Source organism: Antechinus flavipes, chromosome 4, assembly GCF_016432865.1.
Source record: "Antechinus flavipes isolate AdamAnt ecotype Samford, QLD, Australia chromosome 4, AdamAnt_v2, whole genome shotgun sequence".
Lineage (NCBI taxonomy): Eukaryota > Metazoa > Chordata > Mammalia > Dasyuromorphia > Dasyuridae > Antechinus > Antechinus flavipes.
In genome coordinates, this window is record NC_067401.1 from 104164133 (window position 1) to 104191423 (window position 27291).

Sequence of the window (27291 nt, forward strand, 5' to 3'; positions counted from 1 at the left end):
GCTCCGGCGTCTCCCGGAGAGCTGCTGCAGAATCATGGCAGCGCCTCGGTCACCCGAATGCTTGGTCGCCGTTGCTTCCACCTCTGCCTCCACGGTCGCCGCCCCCACACCCCTCTACTCGGTAGGCGCCGGGGCGGGGAGTGGGGCCGCCTGAGAGGTCGAGTTCTTGTCCAGCTGCTGGGCTCTGCAGTCTGGCCCTAGACCGGCTGGGGTAGCCATCGGATCGGTGTCAAAGTTGGGGTACCTGTTTCCTAGGCGACAGAGCTAGGGGAGGGAAGGGACCCTCCACTCCCCACGGACCCACCCCGGGGTTTCCCCTTCTGCTCCTCCCCCACCCCTTGCAGACCACTCTCCTCGCGTGGAGGGCGTGAAAGCACTTTCTCCCACCCCTCCCTAGACAAGGCGCGGATTTACATTCCTCGGAACTGGGCTAAATGGATCCGGGAACCGCGTGGGGGACTAGAGCGGGTTGTGGAGCGGCAGCCTTGGGGTCTTAATGGTTTGTGTCCTACCTGAGGAAAAGGAAGCGCGTTCTTTACCGGTCCGATCTGTTCCTGGGCTGTGCTACCTAGTCCGACACTCGTTTTACTTTTCCTCGAAGAAATTCTCCCCGAATTTGGATTTTGGGTGGGACTTAATTGGGAGAATTTGTCTGACTTTGGAGTTGACTGTATTCTAGAAGAATTTAGAAGTCTTTCTAGAAATTTTCATTGCCTGTTTTTGTCTTCTGACAATTTGCAGTGTTTGTTTGAAGAGTAATGGACAGGAACAACTGACACCACTAGGCTTTTTTTTTTTTTTTTTTCCATCTTCCCCTCGCTTACCAGCAACTCATTTCTTCTCTCCTCCGCTCCCTCCAAATGTCTTTCCTTCTCATTTATCAGAATTGTCTGCTTTAGTTCTTTCTTTTCACCAATACTGATCTCTTAAAAACTTAAAGAAGAGCAGAAGCAGTCTGTTTTCCAAATTGCAAAGTCATGGAAATTAAACTGCCCTGTTATTTTTTAACCAGTATTTTAATTTTTAACCACTTCTGGAAAAAACAAAAAAGTTGCTTTTAAGAAGCATGTGAATGCTAACCTCTGACTTAGAAATTTAGCTAAAAGTACAAAAAAAAAAAAAAGATAAGTATAGTCAGTATTAATTTTTTCGGAGATTAATCTAATATTAGAGCTTCTATATAATTTCCATTATATTCTTAGCCTGTAGCTTTTAATATATAAAAATAAGGGAAAGTTTATTATTAGGAAAATTAATAATTGGCATTTAACCAACTTCTAAGATATAACACTTCCAGGTTCTTTTTTTTTTATTGGTCTACTCTCTTACACTTGATTTAATATTCAAATATTATAATTCCACTCTTCCAGTATGCTTAACTCCTTTGATTCCTTCTCTGCTGATTCTTTTTCTCCTGGTATCTTTTTGCCCCCATCTCAGTTTCTTTAGTTCAAAAATAGTCATATAGATGAAGGGACAGGATTTCTGGTAGGTTAGACTCTTTCAGGTCTGCTTTTTCTGTCAGTGAAACGCTGGTTCTCTCTTTTTTTTTTTTTTTTTTTTTTTCATTTGGAAAATGATCTCTCTGGTACCTTTCAGCCCTGGATCTCCTAATAAAGTTTTTTTTTGTTTTTTTTTTAACAGAATCTTTTATTTTCTCCCATCCCATTGGAAAAAAAGGAAATAGAAAAACAAATTCCCTCTGATGAGCATGTGTATCCAAGCAGAACAAATTCCCTTATTGGCCATGTTCAAAAAATTGTTTCATCAGTCCTCAGGAATCATGGTCATTATATTGCTCATAGTTCTTACTGCTTTCAGAGTTTTCTTTTCCTTTGCAGCATTGTTGTTATTGTATTATTTTCCTCCCAGTTCTGTTTGTTTCTTTCATTAGTTTATAAAAGTTGTTTATTTTTAAATTATTGATATTATAGTATAAATTGTGCTTTTAGTTCTTCACTTTCTCCTTTTAGCATCCCTTTGAAATTTTTTTCTCATTTCTTGCAGTACCCTAATAATTCCATTATACTCATAGACCATATTTTGTTCAGCTCCTTCCCAATTGATAAGCAGCCCCTTCTTCTCTAATTTTTTACAAGCACAAAAAGAGATGCAATAAATATTTTTTCAAATATAAGGCCTTTTTACTGTTTTTGAAGTAATGGGAAAAGATACTAGTCTCTGGCCTTTTTGTTGAAGGGAAAAGGTGCTGTTCTGTTGCACTGTATCAAATGCCTAGTCTTTAGTCTCCCTCAGAAAGAAAAGAAATAGTCTTATTTCAAGCATTAGACTCCTCTTTTGGGGTAGAGAAGAAGACCACTCTACCAAGTATGATGAAATCAACTCTAATTCAAATGTTCTCAGATCATTTTTCATCCCCAGCTCCAGGACCTTGTTATGCTCCTGACATGAGTATTTTCCTCTCCTTTTTGGAGGTTTTGTTTTATTTTTGGGTCTTTCCCTATTAGATTATGAATTCTTTGAAGGCATGATCTTATCCCCTTTTTTCTTATTCCCAGTGCTTAGTACTATGCCTGGGATCTTATATAATAGGTAGTTAAATGTTTATGGTCTCTTTACCTCCTTCTAATACTCTAGCTAGACTCACATTTCTTTAACATACTTGTTTCCCATAACTTATTCTTCCCCTCTACCTAAGCCGCATATAAAAATGGCCATACCCTGGATCTTGCCATCACCCACAAATGCACCACATTCATCCATGTTCATGAATTCTGAAATTTCCTTATCTGATTACAGTCCATTGTCATTCTGCCTCTTATGACTTCCAATTTCTTGACCCTTTAGTTCTTTCCCAGGGATGCTCCTGTACTGGCTACCCTCTTTTTTGAAACTGAACCAATTCAGTTCTATATTCTTCTCTTGAGTCCCTTATGTCTTATCCTATTGCCAATCTCCTACCAAGCTTGAATCATTCCTGATGTTTCCTGTCTATACATATATAGGAGATGGAAGTGAATAAAACTACTAAACAAAATTGGAGAAAATCACTACAAATTTATGTTACATAAACTTAACTCCTTTGGTTTCATTGCCATATCTTCATTCAAATTGTACCCTTTAACCACAGGGTTTTGTCCTAGGACCTTTTCTCTCTTCTAAATTATTCCAAATGATCACATTCAGTTCTGTGCTGATGATTTGCAAGTCTGCTTTACAACCTTATCTTCTGTTGTCTTCTAGTCTGGCATCTTCAACTGCCTACTAGATTGCCTTCAACCCAACATGTCCAAAACTGAATTTATTATCTTTTCCCCCCAAACCCTTCCTACTCCCAGACTTTCCTAGTACTTGTCTTCTCCCCCTCCTAGTCCCCTAGATTCACGGAGGTTCTCTCACCTTCCCTTCCCTGCCTCCACTTCTCATCCAATCTGTGGGGGGCACTTGTTGATTTTACCATTGTGACATTTCATGCCTATTCCCCATTCACTACTCTGAGGGTCTAGCACTTTGGTGCCAGGCTCTTATTCTCTCACACCAGACCCTACCAGCCACAAGTGTCTTCCCATTCTAGTCTATTCTCTACTTAGCAATTAGTGGTTTTCTTAAAGCACATGTTTGAAGACTGCTGGGCAAACTCCAATGATGGCCTACAGGATCAAATATAAAATCTTCTTTGGGGCATTAAAAACTCTTCATAACTTGCCCCAACACTCATTATTTTCCCCTTTTTATCATCTTTGACAATGTGTTTATTGTGAAGATGAACCTCAGAATTACTTTAATTTGCATTTCCTTTAATTATTACCAATTTGAAATGTTTTTCATATAATTATAGATGCCTTGAGTTTCTTCTCTTGAGAATTCCTGTTCATATCCTTGAGATCATTTATGAATTGAGAATGATTCTTTAAATTTGAATCTGAATTTCAAGAAAAACTTGCTGCAAAGACTTTTCCCCTAGTTTACATTTTAACCTTAATTTTAATGATTTTATAAGGCAAAAAATTTTAAATTTTACTTTGATCTTCCTATTGTTTAGTGATAACATTTTATCTATCCCTAGATCTGAAAGAAGGTGAGATGAATAGAATGGTAGCAGACTACCTTGTGTTTATTTTGTATTCTCTATATATGTATATGCATGCATATTGCCTTATTAATTAGAATTTAAGCTTCTTGAATGTTTCATTTTTTTTGTCTTTGCCACCCCATTACCTGATACACAGTACATGTTTAATAAATGTTTAATGATTGATTGACCAAAGACTTTGAATGTTTGAATGGTAACTGAGTGGTTTGGACTTGTTTCTATGAGTAGTATCTATTGAAGTCCTTTGTGGGTCAGGATATAAGGACATAAAGAAAGTGGGGTTTTAAGGCAGCCTAGCAGCAATCAAAATTTGTTACAGGGGAGGAAGACTAGACAGTAATTGCAATTCCAGATAATTAGGTATTTATCCTCCTATTTGATAGACTTAACTTTGTGTAAATATATGTATTTATGATGTTGACATGGGGAATATTTTAATTCTTTAGCAAATTTGATTAAAATTGGGTTATTCCCACTGACAGTAAAGGATAAGTAAAAACTAAATGTTATAATAGATATAATAGATAGAAAAGACATTATAGAGGAGACAGAACTTAAGCTAATGTACAATCTAAACAGGCAAAAAGTGTCAGGAAAGTCATTACAGTAAATACAGGCAAAAGCACTAGAATTAAGGTATAGTTTGTGAGACGATGTCAAATCAGCTAAATTGGAGAGTAAGATTACTTCTATACTTAAGTGATCTAATCAATGTGGTACTTGAGCTGCTTCTTGAAGAAAAATTAGGGATTTTGTGAAGAGGAAAGAATCCAAGAATGCATGTCACAATCCATTATTATGATTTATTCTATATAAATTTTTAGTCTGGGTCCTCCCATAAATGTGATCACATGTATGGGAGAGGGGAGAGGAAGAAAAGCTGAGGCCAGAGGTGGGGAACCGTTGGCAAAGTGGGATGGGGAAGGAGAGGCATTTCTCAGTGTGCTGAAAATCTCTTCTCATGATCTTTTAACAAAAGTTCTTTTTTTTGACACTGTTGTCAATTCTCTTTTCTCTTTTAGACACACTAGATTTTCATGATCATGCTCTATTTATCTGATTGTTTCTTCTTAGTCTTTTTTTTTTTTTCATCATCTATGAAATTTAGTCAAATTGTAGGTATAGCTCCAAGCTTGGTCTGGGCGGATTTCTCTTTACACACTTAATAATTTCATCAGTTTACCTGGATTTAATTATTGCTATTCAAATGATTCACAAATGCATATACATCCATCTGTAGCTCCTTCTTGAACTCTAGTCTTATATTCATAATGAGCATTTTATACTAGATATGCCAGAGATAACTCATATTCAGCACATCATAAACAGAATAACTTATCTTTTACCCCTCCGCCAAATTCTCCCCTCTACCTAACCTCCTTATTTTTGTTATAGGCACTATCTTTTCTTACTCCCCAAGGTTCCTATCCTTACTATTATCTTTGACTCCTTATTGTTCTTTACCCAAAATATCCAAGTCTGTTGCCAAATCTTGATATTTCTAAATCTACAACATCTCTTAGATCTCACCCCTTCTCTCTTCTCTGGTAACTACCACCTTAATTCAGGTGATGTTATCACCTCTATCCTAGGCTGTCATAAATTACTGCCTCCTAATTCAGCTTCCTGCCATAAATCACATCACTTGACAACTGCCTACGTGATCTTCCTTAAGTACAGACCTGAAAATGTCACTCTTCTACTCAAATTCTAGTGGCTCTATATTGCCTCAAGGATAAAATATAAATTCTACTTTATCTTTTACAACTTGATACTAATTTACCTTTTCAGTTTCCTTATATATTACTCTCTTCCCACAAATTATGGTTCAGCCAAACTGTTTCTCCTGGTTTCTCACACATTTCACTTTCCCATCTCTGTACCTTTTCAATAACCATCTCCTATACCCGAAATGTACACTTTCTTCACTTCTGCATCAAAAAATTTCTTAACTTCAAAAAACAAAAATAGCACTACTTTCTATACCCAAATGCTATTGCTTCCCTTACTAATGATCTTGCATTTATTTTGAATATATTTGTTCCATTTTAAAATTTGGATTTGTAGTATTCCTCGATAGGATATAAGCTGTCTCTCCACTCTCTCTCTGCTGACCTCTAGTCTCATATCTCCAGTACCTTTCAGATATCTTAAACTCAAATATCTTAAATATCCAAAATTCATTATTTTTCTCTTCTCCCCACTCTGTCCTATCCCAGCCTCTCTTTCAAGGGCAACACTATCCTCCCATCGTCTCAGACTCAAAACCTAGATGACATGACTTGACTTCTCACTCTTACCCCTCATATACTCCTCATATTGCTAAGGTGTGTTATTTTACCTTTGCAACACCTCTCAAATGGACACCATTATCATCCTGATACAGACCCTCATCAATTTATTGTTTGTACTATTGTAATACTATTGCTATTGGGTCTACCTCCCTCAAGTCTCTTCTTGCTCCACTCCATCCTCCATTTAGTTGTAAAAATGATTTTTCTAAATTGAATTTTCTAAATGTAAATCTTAATTGAATTATATACCGGGTAAACTCCCTAAGCTCCTTATTGCTTCTAGAAAGCCTCTGGCCTTCAAAGCCTGTTTAACCTAGCTTCCTCTTACCTTTCCTGGCTTCTTACACTTTACTCTCTACCACTTACTCTGATCCATTGACAATGGGTTTTCTTATTATTTATTCCACGAATAATATTTTGTATGTCGACACTTGACAAACACTTCCTAGCTGTGTGACACTGGGCAAGTCACTTAACCCCAATTGCCTCAAGGGAAAAAAAAAAAAAAAAAAGATTTTGTATGTCTCGGCTCTGAGCATTTTTTCTGGCTATCCCTCATCCCTGGAACATTCTCTTCATTTCTACTTACAAGCTTCCCTTCTTCCTTCCACCTTCAAATAAAATCCCATCTTCTACATGAAGACTGCCAACTTTTCTTTTTCTACTCTGCCTTCCATATTTTCATTCTTTCCTGTTTATTCCTGTATCTAGCTTGTTTGTGTGTATTTTTATTTGTTTTTGTCCTCCACATTGGATTGAGTTCCTTGAGGGCAGGGACTGTAACCTCAAAGCTCAGCACAGTATCTGGCACATAGTAGGTGCTTAATAAATGTTTAATGACTGATTTGGTATACTTGATAAGCATGCATTTCCCTATTTTATGCTTTACTTGATAATTAGATAAATATTGGTCATCTATCTCTGTTGTGTCTGTCAATGAGTTTTCATGAGCTTAACATGGCAGAGAATTAGAAGAGAACCTTTAAAATAACAAAATGTTAAATGTGGGATTTCATTTCCTTTGTACTTTAAGTCAATTGTGTTCCTATCAGATAACTTGATCCCTTAGCCCAGATATGTCAAACTCCTGGCCTAGATGCTCTTCCCATTTTTGTTTTCTCTAATATTACTTCCATATCCTCAAGCACCCTATCAATCAGCACATAAGAAACTAGGATGTTCTGAGTTCCAATATAGTAATTTTGCTCTTAGTGACTTCCCCAATATGATGAGGTGAAGTCTAGTTTTTAGAGGCTCCCATTATGGGAACTAAAAATATGATGAGGTTTATGTTTTGGGGTTCCCTTTAGTAGGGAACCAAATGATAAGGTCTAGATTTAGGGAACCAAAATGAGATTAGGGTTTCTGGTGATGGAATCCTTACTAACTGCTAACTAATTAGAGTTGATCTAATCTTACAAGAAGATATTTTGGGCAGAACCTGAAACAAGGTACTAAGTAGAACTAATTAATACAAGGCTTGTGTTCACACCTTTACTCATTGGAGTTCAATGAGTTCACACCTCCCTTGAAGCTCTTTGGGCCAGAAAGCACTATGGGAGAAAACCCACAATCCCTCTCTTGAAGGAGCATAAATAGAGCTTCAATGGGCCAGTCAAGGAAGTTCTTCAGAGTGAAGAAGCTACAAGTCGAGATTTCACCGGAATGACATGAAGAGTGGAGCTGGCTGGAAGCTGAAGAAAGCAGAGGCAGAGGCTGAAGGACCAGACCTTTGGATTTGGCGACATTCGGAGAGAGCTCTTGGAATCAAGCAGAGAGATAGGCCTCTAAGCTAACCGGGCTATATTGGAGATAATAAAAGATCTGAACTTTTATCACCTGGCTGTGTTTTGAGAAGAAAAAGCTCACAACAGTGGCAGGTTTGAGGTTCAGGGAACCAAATGGAGAGGTTTGGCTCCCCTGTACTCCTTGGGAGTCGGCACAAGGGTAGAGAGTTTGGGGAACCCCTTTCTGGTGGCTCAGATTCTCTATAAAGGAATTTACAAACCCGAAAACCTAGATTGATAAAAGAAGTTTATTATAGGGTTTGGGAAGTCAGGTTAGAAATCCTGACAGAGAGGCATAAAGTCTTTTAGGGAACTAGGTTGAGGATAAAGAGAGGATAACACTGGAAAAGAATATTATTCCAGTGGGCAGAGGCTTCCTTGGCAAGATATAGCATAGCATGGCATGTTTAGAACCTCTGCAAAGAGAGGATTTTAGATTGGCTCTTTTAGAATAGAACTTTGGCTACAAGCTAAAGGGAGCTAGTGGGTGGAGTTCCATCTCCTTCTGTACTTGTCCACCCTAGGAAAGGTTTCAAGGGCTCTGGGTGCTATCTGCTTCAGACCAGCTTCCACCTGCAGAAATCTTGGGGGGGACCTCTACCTCCTGCTCACCAGGATCTTTGATGTTTGATCTCTGGCCTCCAGTAAGGCTAACCTGCTTCTTGTTCAGTAGGGTCTGACTTGACTTTTTGTGACCCCATTTGGGGTTTTCTTGGCAAGAATAGTGCATTAGTTTTCCAGTTTCTTTTCCAGCTCATTTTACAGATGAGGAAATCAAGGCAAACAAGGTTATGTGGCTTACCCACGCTGTCTGAGGCCTGCTTTGAACTCAGGTTGTTGAGTCTTGTTGCCTTCAGCTCTGTATCCACTGGACCTCCCAGCTATGCTGCTGCATCTGATAAGGATGCCTCTGACTGACTCTTCCCCTTTGCCCCAGGAAGCCCTTTATTTAGATAAACTTCTTCATCCTGTAAGATCTTAGCAGTGTTAATACTCTACCTCATCACTACTTCCAGCCTCTTTGCTTTGGGGAGAGTGGCTGAGAACTTTAAATCTACATGTATGGAAAGATATATCTCCCCCCTTCCCCTACTAGCTCAGAATATCTTCTAATTTCTCACCTGACTGTAATATTTGGGGATTTGTCTGACCTCTACTTTTTTCCCTCCCTCACCCTGATGTTAGCTACCTTTTTGTGTTTTGTCTTTTTGTCTTCTCCCCAATAGATTAGTGACTGACTCTAGGCAGGGACTATCCTTTTTTCATCTTTGTGGCCCCAGAGCTTAGCACGATGCTTGTCATAAAATAGGCACTTGATAAATATATCTGTTGATTATTGAAGAGGAGCAAGACCTTCCTCTGACTAAGCCTTCCATCTCCTATTGTGCATTTCCCCTGAAGAAAGGTGGCGTGAGGTCGAGTGACTTCTATCTGCCTCATATATAGCTTGTCCCTGCTCATGAGAATTCTGCTTCCTGATCTCTTACCTAAGATATGAAGAGTCTCCCATGCAAAGAAGCGCAACCTGCTCTTTAAAGGCCTTCTGCTACACCTGTCCCTTGAGGGAAGAAGAAAAGTGGGTGGAAAGTGGATCTTTCATCTCCTGCTCCACTGTCTCTTACTTAATCACTAACCTTTTGGAGGGAAAAGTTGTGAAACAGGGCCTCTGATCTGACCAATTAAACTACGGACTTCCATTTTATGGTGCTTTTGTCTCCTGCCTGATCTCTCACCTTTCCTGAGAAGGTGCTATTCCTTATAGCACCTTCCAATCAGTGAAAACCATTTTCACACACAGCAACCCCCTATTTATTCAAAGATTCAAAACTCCTCATAGGTGAATTATCCAGGCTCCATTCTCCACCCCCTAACCACAATTCCTTATTCCCTTCTCCCTTAACTCTCTTATTCCAAAATTCCACCCAAAGACTACCCACCATTTGCATAGTCCTTGTATTAGGAGACTTTTATAAAGGAATATGAGATAATGAGGAATATTGTAAAGACAAACAAAATCTTTTAATAACTTAAAAACACTGATTGATGACCTAATTATTGTTCTACAAGACTAATGATGAAGCATACTGCCCAGCTCTGATTTTTTTGTTCTTGTTATTGTTCTTCTTCCTTTTTCGACATTGTTGCTTTACTTGGCTGAGTATATTTGTTAGAGATTTTTTTTTCCCCAGTGGGAGAGGGTGATGAAAGGGAGGGAGAAAAAGTTGGGATAGGATTGCCAACAAAGAGAGAAAGGAACAAAAAAAGTTATTGATTATCCCAGTTTGCCAGATCCCACATAAGAAGTTTGTTGTCTAAAGACAATTTTAGCCTCCTTTTTATTTTTACCTGACTTTTTTTTTTATTAATGTGCAAATCTTACCTTTTGTGCATACCTATTTTAATTGTATACATTTTATCCCCATACTTTGACTTACTTTTTAAACTCTTTTGAAATAGAGGTAAGCTAGTAGTAAAATTTTGAGTAGTCCATTTAAAACAAGTTTAGTTATAAAATGGAAACAATGACATACCACAATTTCAAAGAACACATGATGAAAAATGCTGTTCACCTCCAGATTAAAAAAAAAAAAACTGATGGACTCAAAGTATATATTGAAGCATATTTTTTTTTCCTCTTGCTTTTTCTTTTTGGAACATGGCTAATGTGGAAGTTTATTATGTATGACTTCACATTTGTAAAGTGCTTTCTGTTTCTTCTTGGTGAGGGAGGGAGAGAATTTAGAACTGAAAATAAAATCAAATTGAATTAAAAAGAACAAGAAGATAACTGACAACAATTTCAAGACTACTGTATTGGTGTTTCAATTTTATTAAGTTTGTAAATTATGCCTCTATATACAATATTGTCTGATAATAGTTTGTATTTATATAATGATTTATAGTTTATATAACACTTTTGTTTATCTAAATGCACTATATATATTCCTATGTATATCACCTATATTTACAATGCATTTGTTTATTTAGTTGCATTTACAAAGCATTTTCTTCATAACAAGCCCATAGGATAGGTTGTGTATTTTTATGCTCATTTTACAAATGAGGCAACTAAGCCTCAGAGAAGTAAAAATCACTTTGTCCCTCGTCACACATGCAGTGTTTTTTCCATTCCGTCCTATGATACAGTTATCCCTTTCATATCTCTGCAGTTAGGTGCTCTCCCTCAATCTGGAAAATCCACTCAAGATATTTTGCCCCCCACCCCCACTCCCTTGACCAGAGAAGTAGTATTTTTTTTTCTTTTTTGGAGTGTTTCTAGTACCTTATTGTAAAGTTTGGGTTAAGTATTTGATTTTAGATTCTGGGTCAGCCTTTTGTATATCATCTTTTGCTTCTGCAGAACTCCCTCAAAATTCCCACTTAATTTCTTATGCCGATCCATAATATCTTGAAACCACGATGGAGAATGCCACATTATGGAAAGGATAATTCTATATTGCTAGCCAAATATTCTATAAGATCAAATGACATATTTATGAAGAAATGGCAGGTTATGATAACTTTTTTTCCCTGGAAAATAAAACCTAGAACATTGTAAAGACAGAAGAAATATGGTTCAATCAAACAGCTGGAATTTCATTAATACAATGCTTGTTCAGTTTTACCAAAAGGAGTGCTGATTCTCTTGATCCAGTTTTCCTCTAAAATTTTTATTTGATGTATTGGCAGAATGATGATACTATAAAGCAGGAATGGGGAAGGTCTAGCCCTCAGGTGGTATGAGACAGGAGAAATCATTTGTTAAAACAACAGCAGGGGATGATGAGCTGAAAGCTAGGTATTATCAACCTCCCATTGCTTGAGTTCTATAAGTTGATAATTTTATATAGCCCTTGAACGATGTGATGTTATATTCAGATGGTCCTTGGCAGAAAAAAAGATTCCTCAGTCCTATTGTAGAGAATATTAATGGTAGTTCAGCATATATTTGCTAGACCTAATCATATTTACAAGTAAATTTTACATCAGGACAAGAATTTATCTACTGGGAGAAAATATCTCATCATGTAATAATCATTATAGATGACTTAGAAATAAAAACTCACCCCTACAACTGTCAGCTTGAGTTTAAGATCATATTCTCAGTGTTTTCTTTCTTTTGTCCCTTACAACAGAAAGAACTTAAAAAGTGGGATGAATTTGAAGATATGTTGGAAGAGAGGAGGCATTTCAGTGACCTGAAATATGCAATGAAATGCTATACACCTACTGTTTACAAGGGGCTTTGCCCTTGCAAACCAGATAAAATTAAACGTTGTGTTCTCAAATCTGAGGAGGTTCAGTATATTATCAAGCAGGTGAGTGGTTCCTATCATTACTAGAATCAGATATCCTCAACATTTTATTTCTTAGGTGTTCAATGAGTACTTTCCCCTTGGATGTTTTTATTTTGCTCTTTGTCTTCTAAATGTCTAGAATTATTTAAATCAGTTGATTTGAGTTCCCTGTTTTAGATTAATCTTGATTTCAGACTCTGTAGTTCAGTTGCTTTCTTTGTTTTGGTACCCAGAGAAGAGAAATAAGGATCTGCTCTTTGCTCCATTCTTCCATTGCTGGGAACTTTTTGATTCTTAACTTTTGCTATCCTGAATTATCTCCACATCCCAATTTAATTCAGCAGATGTTCATTAAATACTTCTCTGTTCAGAGTATCATGTCGTTCTTGTTGCCACTTTCTTTGATAGCTGAGCCGTGGTTAGAGTCAAAACGAACTAAGTTCAAATTTGACCTCAGACACTTGTTAGCTGTGTGACCCTGGGCAAGTCACTTAATTACTGTTTGCCCCATTTTCCTCAACTGTAAAATGGAAATTACCTCAAAGGTTTGTTTCGGGGATCAGGTGAGTAAAATGCTTATCACAATGCCTGGCACAGAGTAGATACTATATAAATGACAGATTATTGTTATTGTTGTTGTTATTTCTATAAAAGACTATTAGTTTTTGAATAGTGGATGATGAGAGTCTGTTCTTTTCCCTGATCTTGTTTCCTGATTTAAATACCAACTTTCTCTTAATCTAAAACAGAATTATGTCAGACCAAATTGTTCATACCCTTTGACTTGTTCATATTTTTTTAACTAGGCATATGCTTCCAAGGAAGACAAAGACTGAAACAAAGATCCAATAGATATCAAATAGTTATAATATTCCTTTTTATGACAGTTAAGAAATTGAAACTAAGTGATGATAAATGATGAATAGCAGGAAAAATTGTGAGATATGAATGTATTGTAATGTTTTGTGTAGTAAGAAATTTTGAATAAATGGAATTCATAGAAATGGGGGAACTTGTATAAATTGATTCAGAGCAACAGAAATAGAAACAAGAGAACAGTATGTTCAGTATCTTCAATCATGTAAATGAAAATACTGAGTACTGAATAATGGGGAAACAAAGAACAGTCCTGCATCATAGATGAGAAAATACTTGTCTTGGTACAGAAGTGGGAGACTGCTAATACAATATTGTATATACTGTCAGACGAGACTACCATTTGGGATGTTTTTGCTTAACTTTTTTTTTTTTTTGGTGGGGGTAGGTTCATTGTGGAAATGAGGGTGAGGACAGTGTTAAAATTGTGAGTCATGTAAGTAAATAAACAAACATTTATGTGCCAGGTTACTGTGCTACTATCTGAGAATAAAAGAATAAGATGGAGATAGTCCTTATCCTCAAAAAATTTACTTTCTGTGAGGAGGACATAACATATTTTAAGGAATGCTGGCTGGGAAGAGAGTTTTGATTTAGGCTAAAGATCTTTTACCTTTTTGTGTCATGTATCTGTGTGGCAGTCTGGAAAAACTTATGTGCTCCTTTTCAGAATGTTTGTAAATGCATAAAATAAAATACACAGGATCACGAAGGAAACCAATCATAGAAATACAGTTACCAAAATATTTTGTTAAAGAAGTCCATGAAGCTGGGGTTAAGCATCTGTGTCTAAAAGTAGTTAACATGAATTGTGAGTGAAGCTATAGAGTAGTAAAACTCTTGCAAGTAGCATCAGTAAAATTTATTAAAAGTAATTTGACATAAACTTTGTAACCAATAATATAGACATTCAAGTGCACAAACAAGAGGAAGAAAACAATTATACTTGAAACTTGTAAACTTCTCTTATTTGTAGTTCCTATAGAAAAGGGAAAAGTGTTTATTTTAGCAATAAAATAACAAAGCTATCTTAGCTGCCATATCTCTTCCTAAACTTGCTTTTTTTTCTTATGTAGTCTGAGATTTTGTGGATTTTATTGCTATATTGTACTCTGTGCAGTTTTTGTTTTGTTCTTTTTATCCTGTGTCCACTTAAATTTTTAATTTTATTACTTAATTTTTAACATTAAAAAAAAAAACTTTTGAGTTTTAAATTTGCTCTTTTCTTCCAGTCCCTCCCCAACCCACTGAGAAGGTAAACAATATAATACCTATTAAATATGTGAAGTCATGCAAAACATGAAATACTTCTTTATAAGCCATTACTCCCTCCCTCCCCCAAAAAGGTAAGAAAAATAAAATGAAAAACTGTGAATCAATCAGCACTCAGAGTTCACACATGTCTCTCTTTGGATGTAGATGGCATTTCTCATCATGTGTCCATTAGGACTGTCTTTGATCATTGGCTTGATCAGAGTAAGTCTTTAACAGTTAATCATCATTATAATATCACTGTTACTATTCTACATCCCTTTGAATGAATCCCTGTTTCCTTGTATCTTTTGTGAGTCCCCCCTCCCTTCTTATAGTGGAGTAACATTTCATTATATTCATATACCATAATTTGTTCAGTGCTTTAGCAATCAGAAGACAGATGTAATGGGTTTTTGTTGGTGTAGCTTTATTTTAATGATGCTGCTAGGAATGTTTCAGTACAGATAGTTTCTCCTCCATCATTAAGGTTTAGTCCTTGACCATAAAACCAAGAGTAGGACAACAAACAATTGAAAAATAATAATAATAGCTTCTATATATAGTGCTTTAAAACTTGCAAAGTACTTTATTTAAATGATCTTAATTGAACTCACAACAATTCTGTTAATTTTATAGGTGAGGGAACTGAAATTCTGAAAGGTTAAATGTTTTGTCCAGCCATTTAAGTGTCTGAGGTAGGATCTAAATCCATGTAACACCCACTAATATCCCTCAGGGCTCTATCCTGAGTTATCTTCTCTTTTCTTGATATAAACTCTATTATTTCATGGTCTTAGTCCTTATGGGTTTAGTTTTGCTCTATGTTCTGATAATTCCTTTATCTGTTTATCCACTCCTCTTCTCTCTCCTGAGTTTCAATCTTCTATTATCAACTGCCTGTTAGACATTTCAAACATAGACATATCATATTCACTAGGTCCAAAACAACTCATTACCTTTCTCCCCAACCTTCTCCCCTACTGAGGGCACACTGTCCTCTCGGTAATCCAGGTTTAAAACTTGATTATGCTTAACTCCTTTTTAGCTGTCTAATTTCTTTCCCTATATCTTCTATCTTTGAATTTTTCTCTATTTACACAACTGCCACTTTATTTTAGCCCTTGCTAATCTATGTCCTAGACTGTTCAGTTTCCCCATCACTCTAATCTATTATAAGTTCAGTTTCCAAAGTGATTTTCATAAACACAATTCTTTGTTGGCTTTGAAAGCTTTTACAGTTTGCCCTTTTTTCTGCCTTCCCAATCTTACACTTTACTGCACTCAGTATCCTCTCCTGTTCAGCCATAGAGACTTACTTGCTATATGACATTCCATCTCCTATCCCTTTCTTTGCTTTTGCACTGGCAGTTTCTTATGTCTAGATTGCTTTCCCTATCTGCCTTGGATTTTTAGAATTCCTGGTTTCCTTTAAAACTCTATTCAAGACTTTTTTAGAACAGAGCTTCTTAAACTTTTTCCACTTATAACTGCTTTTTGCCTGAGAAATTTTTACATGACCCCGGATATATAGGCATATAAAATAGGTGTTCAAATCAAACATTTACTGATAATAAATCATAATTTTGTGACCCTCATATTCAGTTACAAGACCCCATATGAGATCTTAAACCGTAGTTTAAGAAGCTGGGTTCTAGAAAGACTTTCCCAGTACCCACAATTATTAATGCTGTTTCCTCTAATGTTATTTTCTATCGACTCTTTATTTATCTTATATATTCTGATTTATATAGATTATCTCCCCTGTTGGCATGTAAGTTCCTTGAAGACGGGGACTTTTTTTTTTATTCTCAATGCACAGCAGAGTGACTTACACATAGTAAACAACTAATTAAATGCTTGTTGATTGATTAATGACTCCAAGTTTCTCTCTGAAACAAAGACCCATATTTTTAATTTCAGTTTTTTTGTGTTATATTTGTCTTTAAATCATAGAACCCTGCAGTCTTTGAAAAATTGAGATTGAAAAGTATTCAAAGAACAATGAAAGTACATCATTGCCATGAGCAAATCATATTAAAAAACATCACATTAAAAACAAAGATTGTGGGTTATTTACATGGTAAAAATGAGGGGCAACCTTTGGCCAGCCACTGGTGTGATAAGAAGAGATGGTATGAAGAGAAAATAATTAAGGGCTCTAGCTCATAGGACAGACAGTGCCTTCCACTGTCCCCATGAACAAATTATAGAAAGGTATAGACAGGAGAATTTGACTTTGAAGATTGGTAAAGAGTTAGATTAGAATTTGGAAGAGGGAAAGAGCATGTATAAAAACATTGGGGTGGGTGTATATGGGGAACAGCTGATTAGTCCTACATTTATTTGGAACATAGATTACATGAAGAAGAATGCTGGGAAATAAGGCTAAAAAAAAGAGAAAGCAGATAAATTGTCAGAGCACTTTATTTGATGGGCAATAGAAAGCTAATGAAGGTTTTTGAACAGTGGGATAGCATAACCAGAATTGTGCTTTAGGAAAACTAATATGGAACAGAGTAAGGTGGATTGCAGGGAGAAGAAGGTAAGAATATAGGTCAGAAATTGATTAGGAAGATATTACAAGAGTTTAGAGGAAAGATAATTATGGTGATGAGGATGCTAGAGAAAAGAAGATGAATTTATTTATTTTTTGCTGAGGCAATTGGGGTTAAGTGACTTGTCCAGAGTCACACAGCTAGGAAGTGTTAAGTGTCTAAGACCATATTTGAACTCAGGTCCTCCTAACTTCAGGGCTGGTGCTCTATCCACTGCACCACCTAGCTGCCCCAAGAAGATGAATTTGAAAGATTTGGTAGAACTGAGAAAAGTAAAATGACAAAGATTTAATATCTGCTTTCTCCTTTGGTTCAGGTCCTTTTCATCTCATTTTGTAATTCAGTTGTTTCAGTCATGTCGCATTCTTACTGACCTCATTTGAAGTTTTCTTGACAAAGATACTGGAGTGATGTGCAATTTCCTTCTCCAGCTCGCTTTATAGAACTGAGGGCAAACAGGGTTAAATGACTTGCCCAGGATCACATATCTAGTAAGTGTCTGAGGCAGGACTTAAACTCAAGAATATGAGTCTTCTTGACTCCAGGCCCAGCACTCTACTGCACTATTTAGTTGCCCTTTCATCTCATACTTCAATCTTTATTTGAAAGAAAAGGCTATCTATGTTTATTTCTTCAGAAGTGACTCCGTTTCTCTTTCTGTCCAGATATCCAAGGAAACACATGAGTCCACTGATATAATTCAAGAGGAAGCTTCTGTAATCCTGGATGAGATGGCTCACAAATTGCGTTTGGGAGCCATCAGGTTTTTTGCTTTCAGTTTGAGTAAAGTGTTTAAACGTATTTACAAGAAGGTGTGTGTGAATGAAGAAGGTATTCAGAGAGTGAGTATTGGGATAAACATTTAATTTCAAAAAGTGGGTCTGCTCCTCAGCCACTCATAATTCATCTTTTATTCTTTTTACATTTATGAATTCACTTCCTAATCTAATCAAGGCTCTGAAATAGATTTAGGACCTCTTCAAATCCTAAGTCTCTATCATTCACATGGTCCTGTAGAACATACCAGCCTTCTATTCCTACTCTTAACAGAAACTTCCTTATTATAACTACAGTTTTTATCTGAGTCTCCAATGGTCACATGTCTGGCTGATGGGTTTATTTAACAGTGTTAGGTAGATGGAGCTTCTTCCACAAGCTTGATATCAAGATTGTCAGAACTGTAGTTTGAATAAAGGTTATATTGTTTGAGAATGGAATTAAAGAATTGGAAAGTGGGGGAGATATAATAGGGAGTAAAAAGTGTAAGGTAGCATTAGGAGTTGTAGAGGATATTTAATTGTTAGAAATTCACTTTTGCCAAAAAAAAAAAAAAAAAAAAAATTGTTGGCAAGATGATTCACAAATTTCTCTGTGGCTCTACTTACCCAAATACCAAAGACCAGGTCACCTTCTCAAATCAGGTCCAATCTTAAATGAGTTCCCTGATCAGATACAAAAAAAGAAAACCAGATATTCCAAGAAGCAGGGGTGAGGAGTCTGAGTATTCTAGACAATGGTAACAGCTTACCCTCTATAGAGGTTTTAGAATGCAAGCTATCATGCAGTTCCTTTAGTTAATTCTATCTTTGATGTAACCTAAGTTGTAGATTAAATATTTTTTAATATGTAGGCTGCTTTTGTAATTTTTTTGTGTTTCTCTATGCTATTGTCTATAGCTGGGTTAGTTTTAAGTTTTGTTGTATCTAGTGCAAAGTATAGATGTAGAACTCCACAATTAAACTGACCTTAGATTTATATGAGTTTTTTTGTCCTAGAAAAAGCTTTCTAGCACTTGAACTATGAGACTATAAATCTTCAATTTTATTATGCTGTGGGAAATTACTGAATTGGATCCTTGAAATAGTATTTTTAATGTCAATTCAAGTTAAGTGGAAATTTGGAGATAGAATAGAGGACATGAATCCAAATGGATCATAGACTGGCAGTGTATTTCTAGTCCATTCACAGACATTCTATCCTGTTCCTTCCTTTTCTTATTTGAGACAATTTGTAAAGCCAATATAATTAAAATTGTACTATTTTTGTCTTATTTTAAAGCTACAACGAGCTATTCAGGAGCATCCAGTCGTTCTGCTGCCTAGTCATAGAAGTTATATTGATTTTTTGATGCTGTCTTATGTTTTATACACCTATGATTTACCTGTACCTGTCATTGCAGCAGGAATGGGCAAGTATTCTGCTACTAATAAATCATGTTCAAAGTAGACAGATTAAAAAAGCAGAGTGCTAATGAGGGAGACAACTATGGAAATACATAAATCGTAGATGTACTTAATAAAGTTAAAATATTACTGCCAGTGTTACTTTTCGAATATTCCTAGTTCCCTGTGAAGATCTTTATCTGACAATTGGAGACACTGAGGCATTCAGCTATTAAGGATCTTGCCTAAGTTTTTGAGAGTTGAGATCAGATCTGCCTCTTTTTATTGAATCAAAAATCCTGTTTGTTAGTGGACAAATATTTTAGCCCAATTGACAGCTAGGTGGTATAGCAGATAAAGCACTAGATTTGGAATTGGGAAAATCAGTTACTGATTTTGGGCAAGCAAATCACTGCATCTGTCTCAGTCTTAATCTCCTTATCTATAAAGATAATAATTGCACTTATCTCACAGGGTTGTTGTGAAGCTCAAATGAACTAAATTATATAAAGTGTTTTGCAAACTTCAAAATGCTATATAATTGTTAGCTGTAATGAGGATGATGATAAAAGGGAAAGAAAGAATTCGTTGGAGTAATAGTAGGTCGCACAAGGCATGGCAGCCTTATTAAAGTAAGTAAAAAATATTCATCTTGAAAGTCTCACTTTGGGATCAAGAAGATCCCATTAAGATTATTGTGAACAAATAACTTTGTAAATTGTTTATAAGTGTAAGTTAAGCCATCTATCAGTACTGACTTCAGGCTGGACATAGTGGTGATTAATGTTGTAAAGGATTGATCAGAAAAACCATTTCTGGATCATATCTGGCCCATAGAATTTTATTTCCTATTCTCCTATTAGATCCAGCTTCTTACCGATGTTAATTATCATAGTAAAACTGGACATTAGGAATATCTTACCTACATACTATCATCTTTCACTTTGGGCTGTGAGTTCATATCTTTAGAAAAATCAACTTGCACTTGTGAATGAACATTGATACTAATGTTATGTGTTTTTAGACTTCCTGGGAATGAAATTGGTGGGTGAGCTGCTGCGAATGTCAGGTGCTTTTTTCATGCGACGTACGTTTGGTGGAAATAAACTCTATTGGACTGTGTTCTCTGAATATGTAAAAACCATGTTACGGGTAAATACAATTAATTATCAAACATTTCACGTGAAAATTCAATTATTTTCATTGAAGTGTTCTATTAGATATCATTAAAATGCTTAGGATCTGCTAAATGAATTGGCCATCTTTTCTGTTTGGGACATATAGTTTGTGTTTGATAAGTGCAACTCCCTTGATTAACAATAAATGTAAATCCTTTGTTAAATGTTAGTTGGAGGACTGAAGAAGGGAACTTGAGAAAAGGAATAAAAATAACTATTTGTTTCTTTGATTACTGATACTGAGTTATTGTTTTTTTTTCTTTCTCTCTCTTTCTCTCTTTAAGAATGGTTATGCTCCAGTTGAATTTTTCCTTGAAGGAACAAGAAGCCGTTCTGCTAAAACCTTGACTCCCAAATTAGGTAACTCAAGTTATAGACTGGATCATTATAAGAGAATTAGGTTGATCTTGAAGAGAATGAAAAATATTACATATATTAGACATAACTGTTTAATTCTGGTATTTCATAAAGCATTTTTCTTCTTCCATGAACAAAGTAGTAGAGTTCAATGTTGTGTGTGTGTGTGTGTTTTAAGTTGGCTTAGAATATATTTAAATATATATTTTTGTTTGTATTATTTAATTTGATTATTTATCATCAGGTAGCATGAGACATTTTCTTCTGTTTATAGGTCTTCTCAATATTGTGATGGAACCATTTTTTAAGAGAGAAGTTTTTGACACCTACTTGGTTCCAATTAGCATCAGTTATGATAGGCCATTAGAAGAAACTCTATATGCACATGAACTTCTAGGAGTTCCTAAGCCAAAGGAATCAACAACTGTAAGTAAATGTCTTAATTGTTAGCCATAATATAATTCTTATTAAAACATTCATGCTTCTTGAATTGATATTTATCTTTTTTGTTGTTGACTTTTGTTCTAATTTTTAGGGCCTATTGAAAGCAAGGAAAGTACTCAATGAAAATTATGGAAGCATTCATGTGTACTTTGGAGAACCTTTATCACTCCGATCCATAGCAAATGGGAAAATGAGTCGAGGTCCATATAACTTAGTTCCCAGGTACCAAGTGCTATGTTTTAATACATTTTTGAAAAAAATTATCCTGAATGTAAAATATGGATTATTATGATTCTAATGATCACCATTTTGGATTAAAGGTAGGTTTGCTTATATAGCAAGTTAGTGGGCAGGTCAGGTTTCTGTATCTCTTAGAATAATTTCAGTAAAAAATATACACATACATACACACAAACATGTATATGTGTGTGTATGTATGTATATGTGTATATGTGTATGTTTATGTGTACATAGATATAGATATGCACATATATAAATAGATATAGATCTGGGTATAGAATTCTGAGACACTTAATAAATATGTTAAAGAGAGAAGATGAGGTGATATGCTTTTTCTTTTATAGGATGGAGTCAGTATATTACTAGCTTCCCCTAAAAAATCCAATATCAGGAAATACTTAATGACTATGTACAGAGCCAGCTAATTGGCCAACAAATCACATATGTATGTTTATATTGGTGGCCTGTAAAGAAAAAATATTTTTGTCCTTATCAAAACACAAAAAGTCTTTAATCCAAGATTGTACAAGATAGGCCAATACATGCTCTCTGGTGCATATAGACCTTACAGAAATGGAAAAGTCTAGAATGATATTGTAGAAGATCTTGTGTTGAAAATGGTTCTGTTTTGAAAGTTGTGAAAGTACTTTGTGAAGTAGCTTCTTAAAGGTAGCCCACAGAGCAGGATCTCTTTCCTTTCCCAATCATTTCTTTATTCACATTGTCTTAGATAGTAATCTCTTTTCTGGCTCTTTCTTTTAGACACATCCCCCAGAAACCCTCTGAGGATATGCATGCATTTGTTAGTCATGTTGCATACAAACTGGAACTTCTACAAATTCAAAATATGGTTCTGAACCCATGGAATCTGGTAGCTACTGTATTTCTTCAGAATTTACCAAGAATGGACTTTGATATTTTGGTTAAAAAGACTGTCTGGCTAAAAGATTTAACACAGACTTTTGGAGGATTTCTAATTTGGCCTGGTATGTTGAAAGTTTGAACATCTTTTTTCTTTTTATGTCTTAATTCAAGAAGATGGTGATCCTTGTTAGAGGTACAGAGTCACTTGAGTTAAAGCACTGAACTGAAAGGCCAAAAAAACAAAACAAAACAAATATTTGTTTCTTCTCTTAAAAAAAAAAATTAGGGTTAATATCTACAATATATTTGAACAATAGGCTGTTAAAAAAACTTCTTAGAACTTGTTAAACTTTGTGCAGTCATTGACTAATGCTTGTTTTATAAATATTCTTATGCGGTTTTGAACATAATCCTGTGAATATCAAATATAGTGAGGCAAGAGTTGGAGCACTTGAAAGGGACTTTTTAATTCTTAAATTTCCTAGATTTGCACTTTTAAGGAATTTAATTGGAATTATCCTTTTTCCGACTGGTCATAACAATTTGTAGAAGAAGCATGTCTACCATATAAAATGCTGTGTGTTTAAAGTTGGCTTAGCTACATGTCCAAAACCTAGCAGGGATTATCTTTTTGGTTGCAAAAGGACCATCATTTACTGCAAAATGTGGGTTCACTGTCTCGACCTTTTAAAGCTTCCCTTCTAACTAGGAATAACTGCTTTTATAGGAAGGTATTTGTTTTTGTTTTGTCTGAAGTTTGCCTAACCTAAAGCTTTCTACGATAACTTCATGGAATAGAATGGAAAAGCATTTAAGGGCTTACTATATATCAACTGTGTCAAACACTGGATGGGAATACCAATAGAAAAATGACAAAGTCCCTACTCTCAAAAAGGTCACATTCTGACTGGAGAAATGAGGGGAATAAAAATTAGAGAAATGTTGAGCTGAAATAATCAGGACAAATCAGAATTCCCAACTGAGGGAATCTAGACAGATGGAGAAGAATCCTACTTACAAGCTTCTTACCTCTTTAACCTCACCCCATATCCTTGCCTAATGAAGCACTATACAGTCAAGGGGTATACAGTCTGCTTCACACACTTATTAGTGGTAAGCTGTGTCTTGGACAGTCATTTAACCTCTGTTTGCCTTGGTTTCCTTAACTGTGAAATAGAGAAAAAAGATAGCACATATCTCTTGGTATTTTTGTGATGATCAAATGAGATAATACTTGTAAAGCACTTGGCACAGTCCTTATACATAGTGGCCTTTATAAATTCTACCTATTGTTATTATGATTATCTCTAACAAATCTATAAACAAACCCCCTACAACTGCTTACTCAGCATGGGTTTTTAAGTGGCTTCCTTCACAAGGAATGTCCTTCTTGTCATACACTCTCAGGTACAAAAAGGAGTGAAACATATATATAATTCCTAACTTCCAAGACCACAGTCTCTTTGTTTTCTATATAATACCACATAAACTTAGATTCAGTGTGATTTTATGGGATTGCTTCTTGATCTATCTGTAATAGAATGGAGTAAAGGTGAGAGAGAACATAACAGTCTATCTCAGTGTGAATACATATCTTGAGTTCAAAAATAGTATTTCATCAGATTGTTAATTTTTTATCCTGGAGATTTGTATTCTCTTGGTCATTCATTTTCACCTGTGTTCTTCTTATAATGTATAGAGGCTTAGAGAGCCTCAGATTGAAGTTGCCAGAATGACAGACTTTCATTTCCTTCTTAAGGACTCTATCATTAAATTATAGAATAATGGTATCAAGGGATCTTAGCAATCACAAATCCAACTTCCATGGAAATATACCAATCAAATGATAGGAGATGATATAAAACATCTCAATGCAAATTAGAACATTTACATCTTAGGATTGTTGCATGATTTTCTTTCATGAATCTAGGAAGCATGTTTTGAACTAAAATGATATCTCAGTAGGAAGAGATCATACAAACTTTTTGCCTCTTTGATCAAGGCATTTTCCATCACTATTTCCCCCACATATATAAATCCAATGGTGCACCCAATTTTGGGCACTCTGATTCTAAGATAGCATGTTTAATATGTAATCATTTACCAAAGTTATGTAGTAAGACATATCAATTCCTTTTTAAATAGAAAATTTTAGTTTTTATGTAGATTTTTTGGTTTGTATGTTGTTATTTTTTCTGCGTTGGATGGGTCAAAATGATGATTGAAAGTGGCACTATTTATTTTTAAAAGCTTTGGTCGAACAGATCAGATGATGAAAAGAAATATTTGTAGAATGTTAGAACCAAATCATGTAGCATTTTTGGGTACCTGGTGCATATTTATTTTTATTCTTGGCAAAAAGGAATGTTTTAAGAACATGTGATAAATATTGTCAGAAGCCTTAGAAGACAGAATGTTTAGAAATCCCTTCAGAGCTTAAAAAATATTTTAAAGATTAAACATAGAATGAAGTCCCTTCTGTTTCCTTTTGATATTTACTTGCATCTTCCTGTCCTTATGTATACAGATAATATAGCTGCTGATGAAGTTATACATTCTTCTCTTCTTCTACATTCTAACATCGTCAGTTTTAATAAGGATCAGGTGATTCTGAAAGAGGAAAGTGAAGAACCAGGAACTGCTGAAGGACTCGTTTTCCAGCATATCACTATACTCATGTGTGTGGCTTACAGAAATCAGCTGCTTAATATTTTTGTCCGTCCTTCTTTTGTGGCTATATCACTGCAGATGACGCCTGGTTTCAGGAAAGGTAACTTTCCAGAATATAATTATGTGTTTGAAGAAGGTTTGTCCATAATTTGTAGTGTTTGCAGCCTTCTTGATATCCTCTTTTTGGTAATGCCTCATATTTAAATATATGAACTAGGGAACCTGTAGTACCCATAGCACTTTAAAACTTCTTGCTCAGGTATATAACCACATAATTCCTTCAGCTTCCAAATTTAGAGTTGCAAGAGGTCTTTGGAATCATCTGGTTTAATTCCTTCATTTTACAAGTAAGGAAACAAATTAACTGAGGTGATATCACTTCCATCTGAAAAATACATGAGATGGAAAATTAATCATTCAACCAATATATTTAGTCACTGTCTAAATACCATTGTGAGTCTTTGGGGCTACAAAAGTCCTTTCCAGGACTTAGACATTAGATAAGAAAGTATGCTTAATAGTCATATCCAGTGAAAAAATGGTATATCAGTATATGATGTACTGAAAATGACAAAAAAAAAAGATTAAATACAAGGAAGATGAGAGCAGCAAAGGGCTGGAGATGCAAAGAAGTTCCCTTCTTTCTCCATCAAGAAAACATTGCTGTGGGATAACTAGAAGGGAAACATGAGAGCTTTCTAAGGAGCTTTGGTGGGCAATCTGAACCTTTGTTGATTACAAGTTCAATTTAAATCGAAATCTGGCTGTCATTAGCTGTAATCATTTAAAAACTGGGCTGTACTGAGGAAATTTGGTAATAGATATGGAGGTTCATGTAAATTTTACCACATAGATGATTTGAACTCCTTTGAGTAGAACTAAATTCTAATTTCTGGCATATATGAGTAAGAGTTGGATCATTGTCCTCTTTGCAATGTTGCAGTTTATTTCATAGATTAATTAGTATTTTCTAAAGATTTTGTTGGCTGCCTTGAAAAAAAGAGTATTGTAAACTTTGGTAATGAACTTATTTCCAGAAAACATCTACAGCTGCTTTGACTTCCTACGTGATGTGTTTTCAGATGAATTCATCTTCTTTCCAGGAAATGCACTGAAGGTAAAGCTTTTATAAACAAAACAGAACATGTGTAGCTTGAATTCTGATCATATTAGTTACTTAGTATGGCAGGGCTCTGAAAGAAACTAACATTTGTGGTTTGTCATTATTCTAAGTCTAAGCATTTCTAACTCAGACATATTCAGATTGACATTGTGTTCCTCTCTCCTCTACACTCTCAGATATCTCTATCCCAAGATACATTGAAATAACATTTATAAGTATCTTGAACATGGAAAAGTTCAATTGATTAAATTAGCACAATTGATTAAACTATAATTTTTAATTAAGGTTCTATGCCATAAGTAGTAGTATCCTTTCCTGTATTCCAAATACTGTAATACTAGGATTCTTAACTATTTTCTTGTCATGGATCCCTTTTGTAGTCCATAAAGCCTATAAGCCTCTTTTCAGATAATTTTGATTTTGTTTTTGCTTTTTTTTCTTTTTATTTATTTAATTTTTTCACCAGTTACATTTAGAACAAAATTTTTTTAATATTTGTTTTATATAACATTGGAGTTAATTGTTCTTTAAATGTTTGGTAGAATTCACATGTAAATCCATCTGGTCCTGGGGATTTTTTCTTAGGGAGTTGATTGATAGTTTGTTCTATTTCTTTTTCTGAGATGGGACTGTTTAGGATATTTACTTCTTCCTCTATTAGTTTGGGCAAGCTGTATTTTTGGAGGTATTTTTCTATTTCATTTAAGTTGTCGAATTTATTGGCATAAAGTTGGGCAAAGTAACTCCTAATTATTGCTCTAATTTCCTCTTCGTTAGTGGTGAGTTCTCCCTTTTCATTTTTAAGACTAACAATTTGATTTTCCTCTTTCCTTTTTTTAATCAGATTTACTAAGGGTTTGTCTATTTTGTTGGTTTTTTCATAGAACCAACTCTTAGTTTTATTGATCAATTCAATAGTTTTTTTACTTTCAATTTTATTGATCTCACCTTTTATTTTTAGAATTTCAAGTTTAGTGTTTGACTGGGGGTTTTTAATTTGTTCCTTTTCTAGCATTTTTAATTGCAAACCCAATTCATTGACCTTCTCTTTCTCTATTTTATACAAATGGGCCTCTAGAGATATGAAATTTCCCCTTATTACTGCTTTGGCTGCATCCCATACATTTTGGTATGA

The 27291-nt window shown here is 35.3% G+C and overlaps 1 protein-coding gene across 1 annotated transcript; it reads left to right on the top strand.

The window, feature by feature from the left end:
• Nucleotides 1-28: 28 nt before the first annotated feature.
• Nucleotides 29-26404, top strand: GNPAT (glyceronephosphate O-acyltransferase). The gene is made up of 11 exons (XM_051993639.1): nt 29-121; nt 12272-12454; nt 17784-17960; nt 19177-19306; nt 20305-20432; nt 20743-20818; nt 21090-21241; nt 21351-21481; nt 22262-22485; nt 24891-25133; nt 26071-26404. The coding sequence occupies exons 1-11, from the start codon at nt 35-37 to the stop codon at nt 26163-26165; spliced, it is 1626 nt and encodes a 541-aa protein (XP_051849599.1). The 5' UTR covers nt 29-34; the 3' UTR covers nt 26166-26404.
• The last annotated feature ends 887 nt before the right edge of the window (nt 26405-27291 follow it).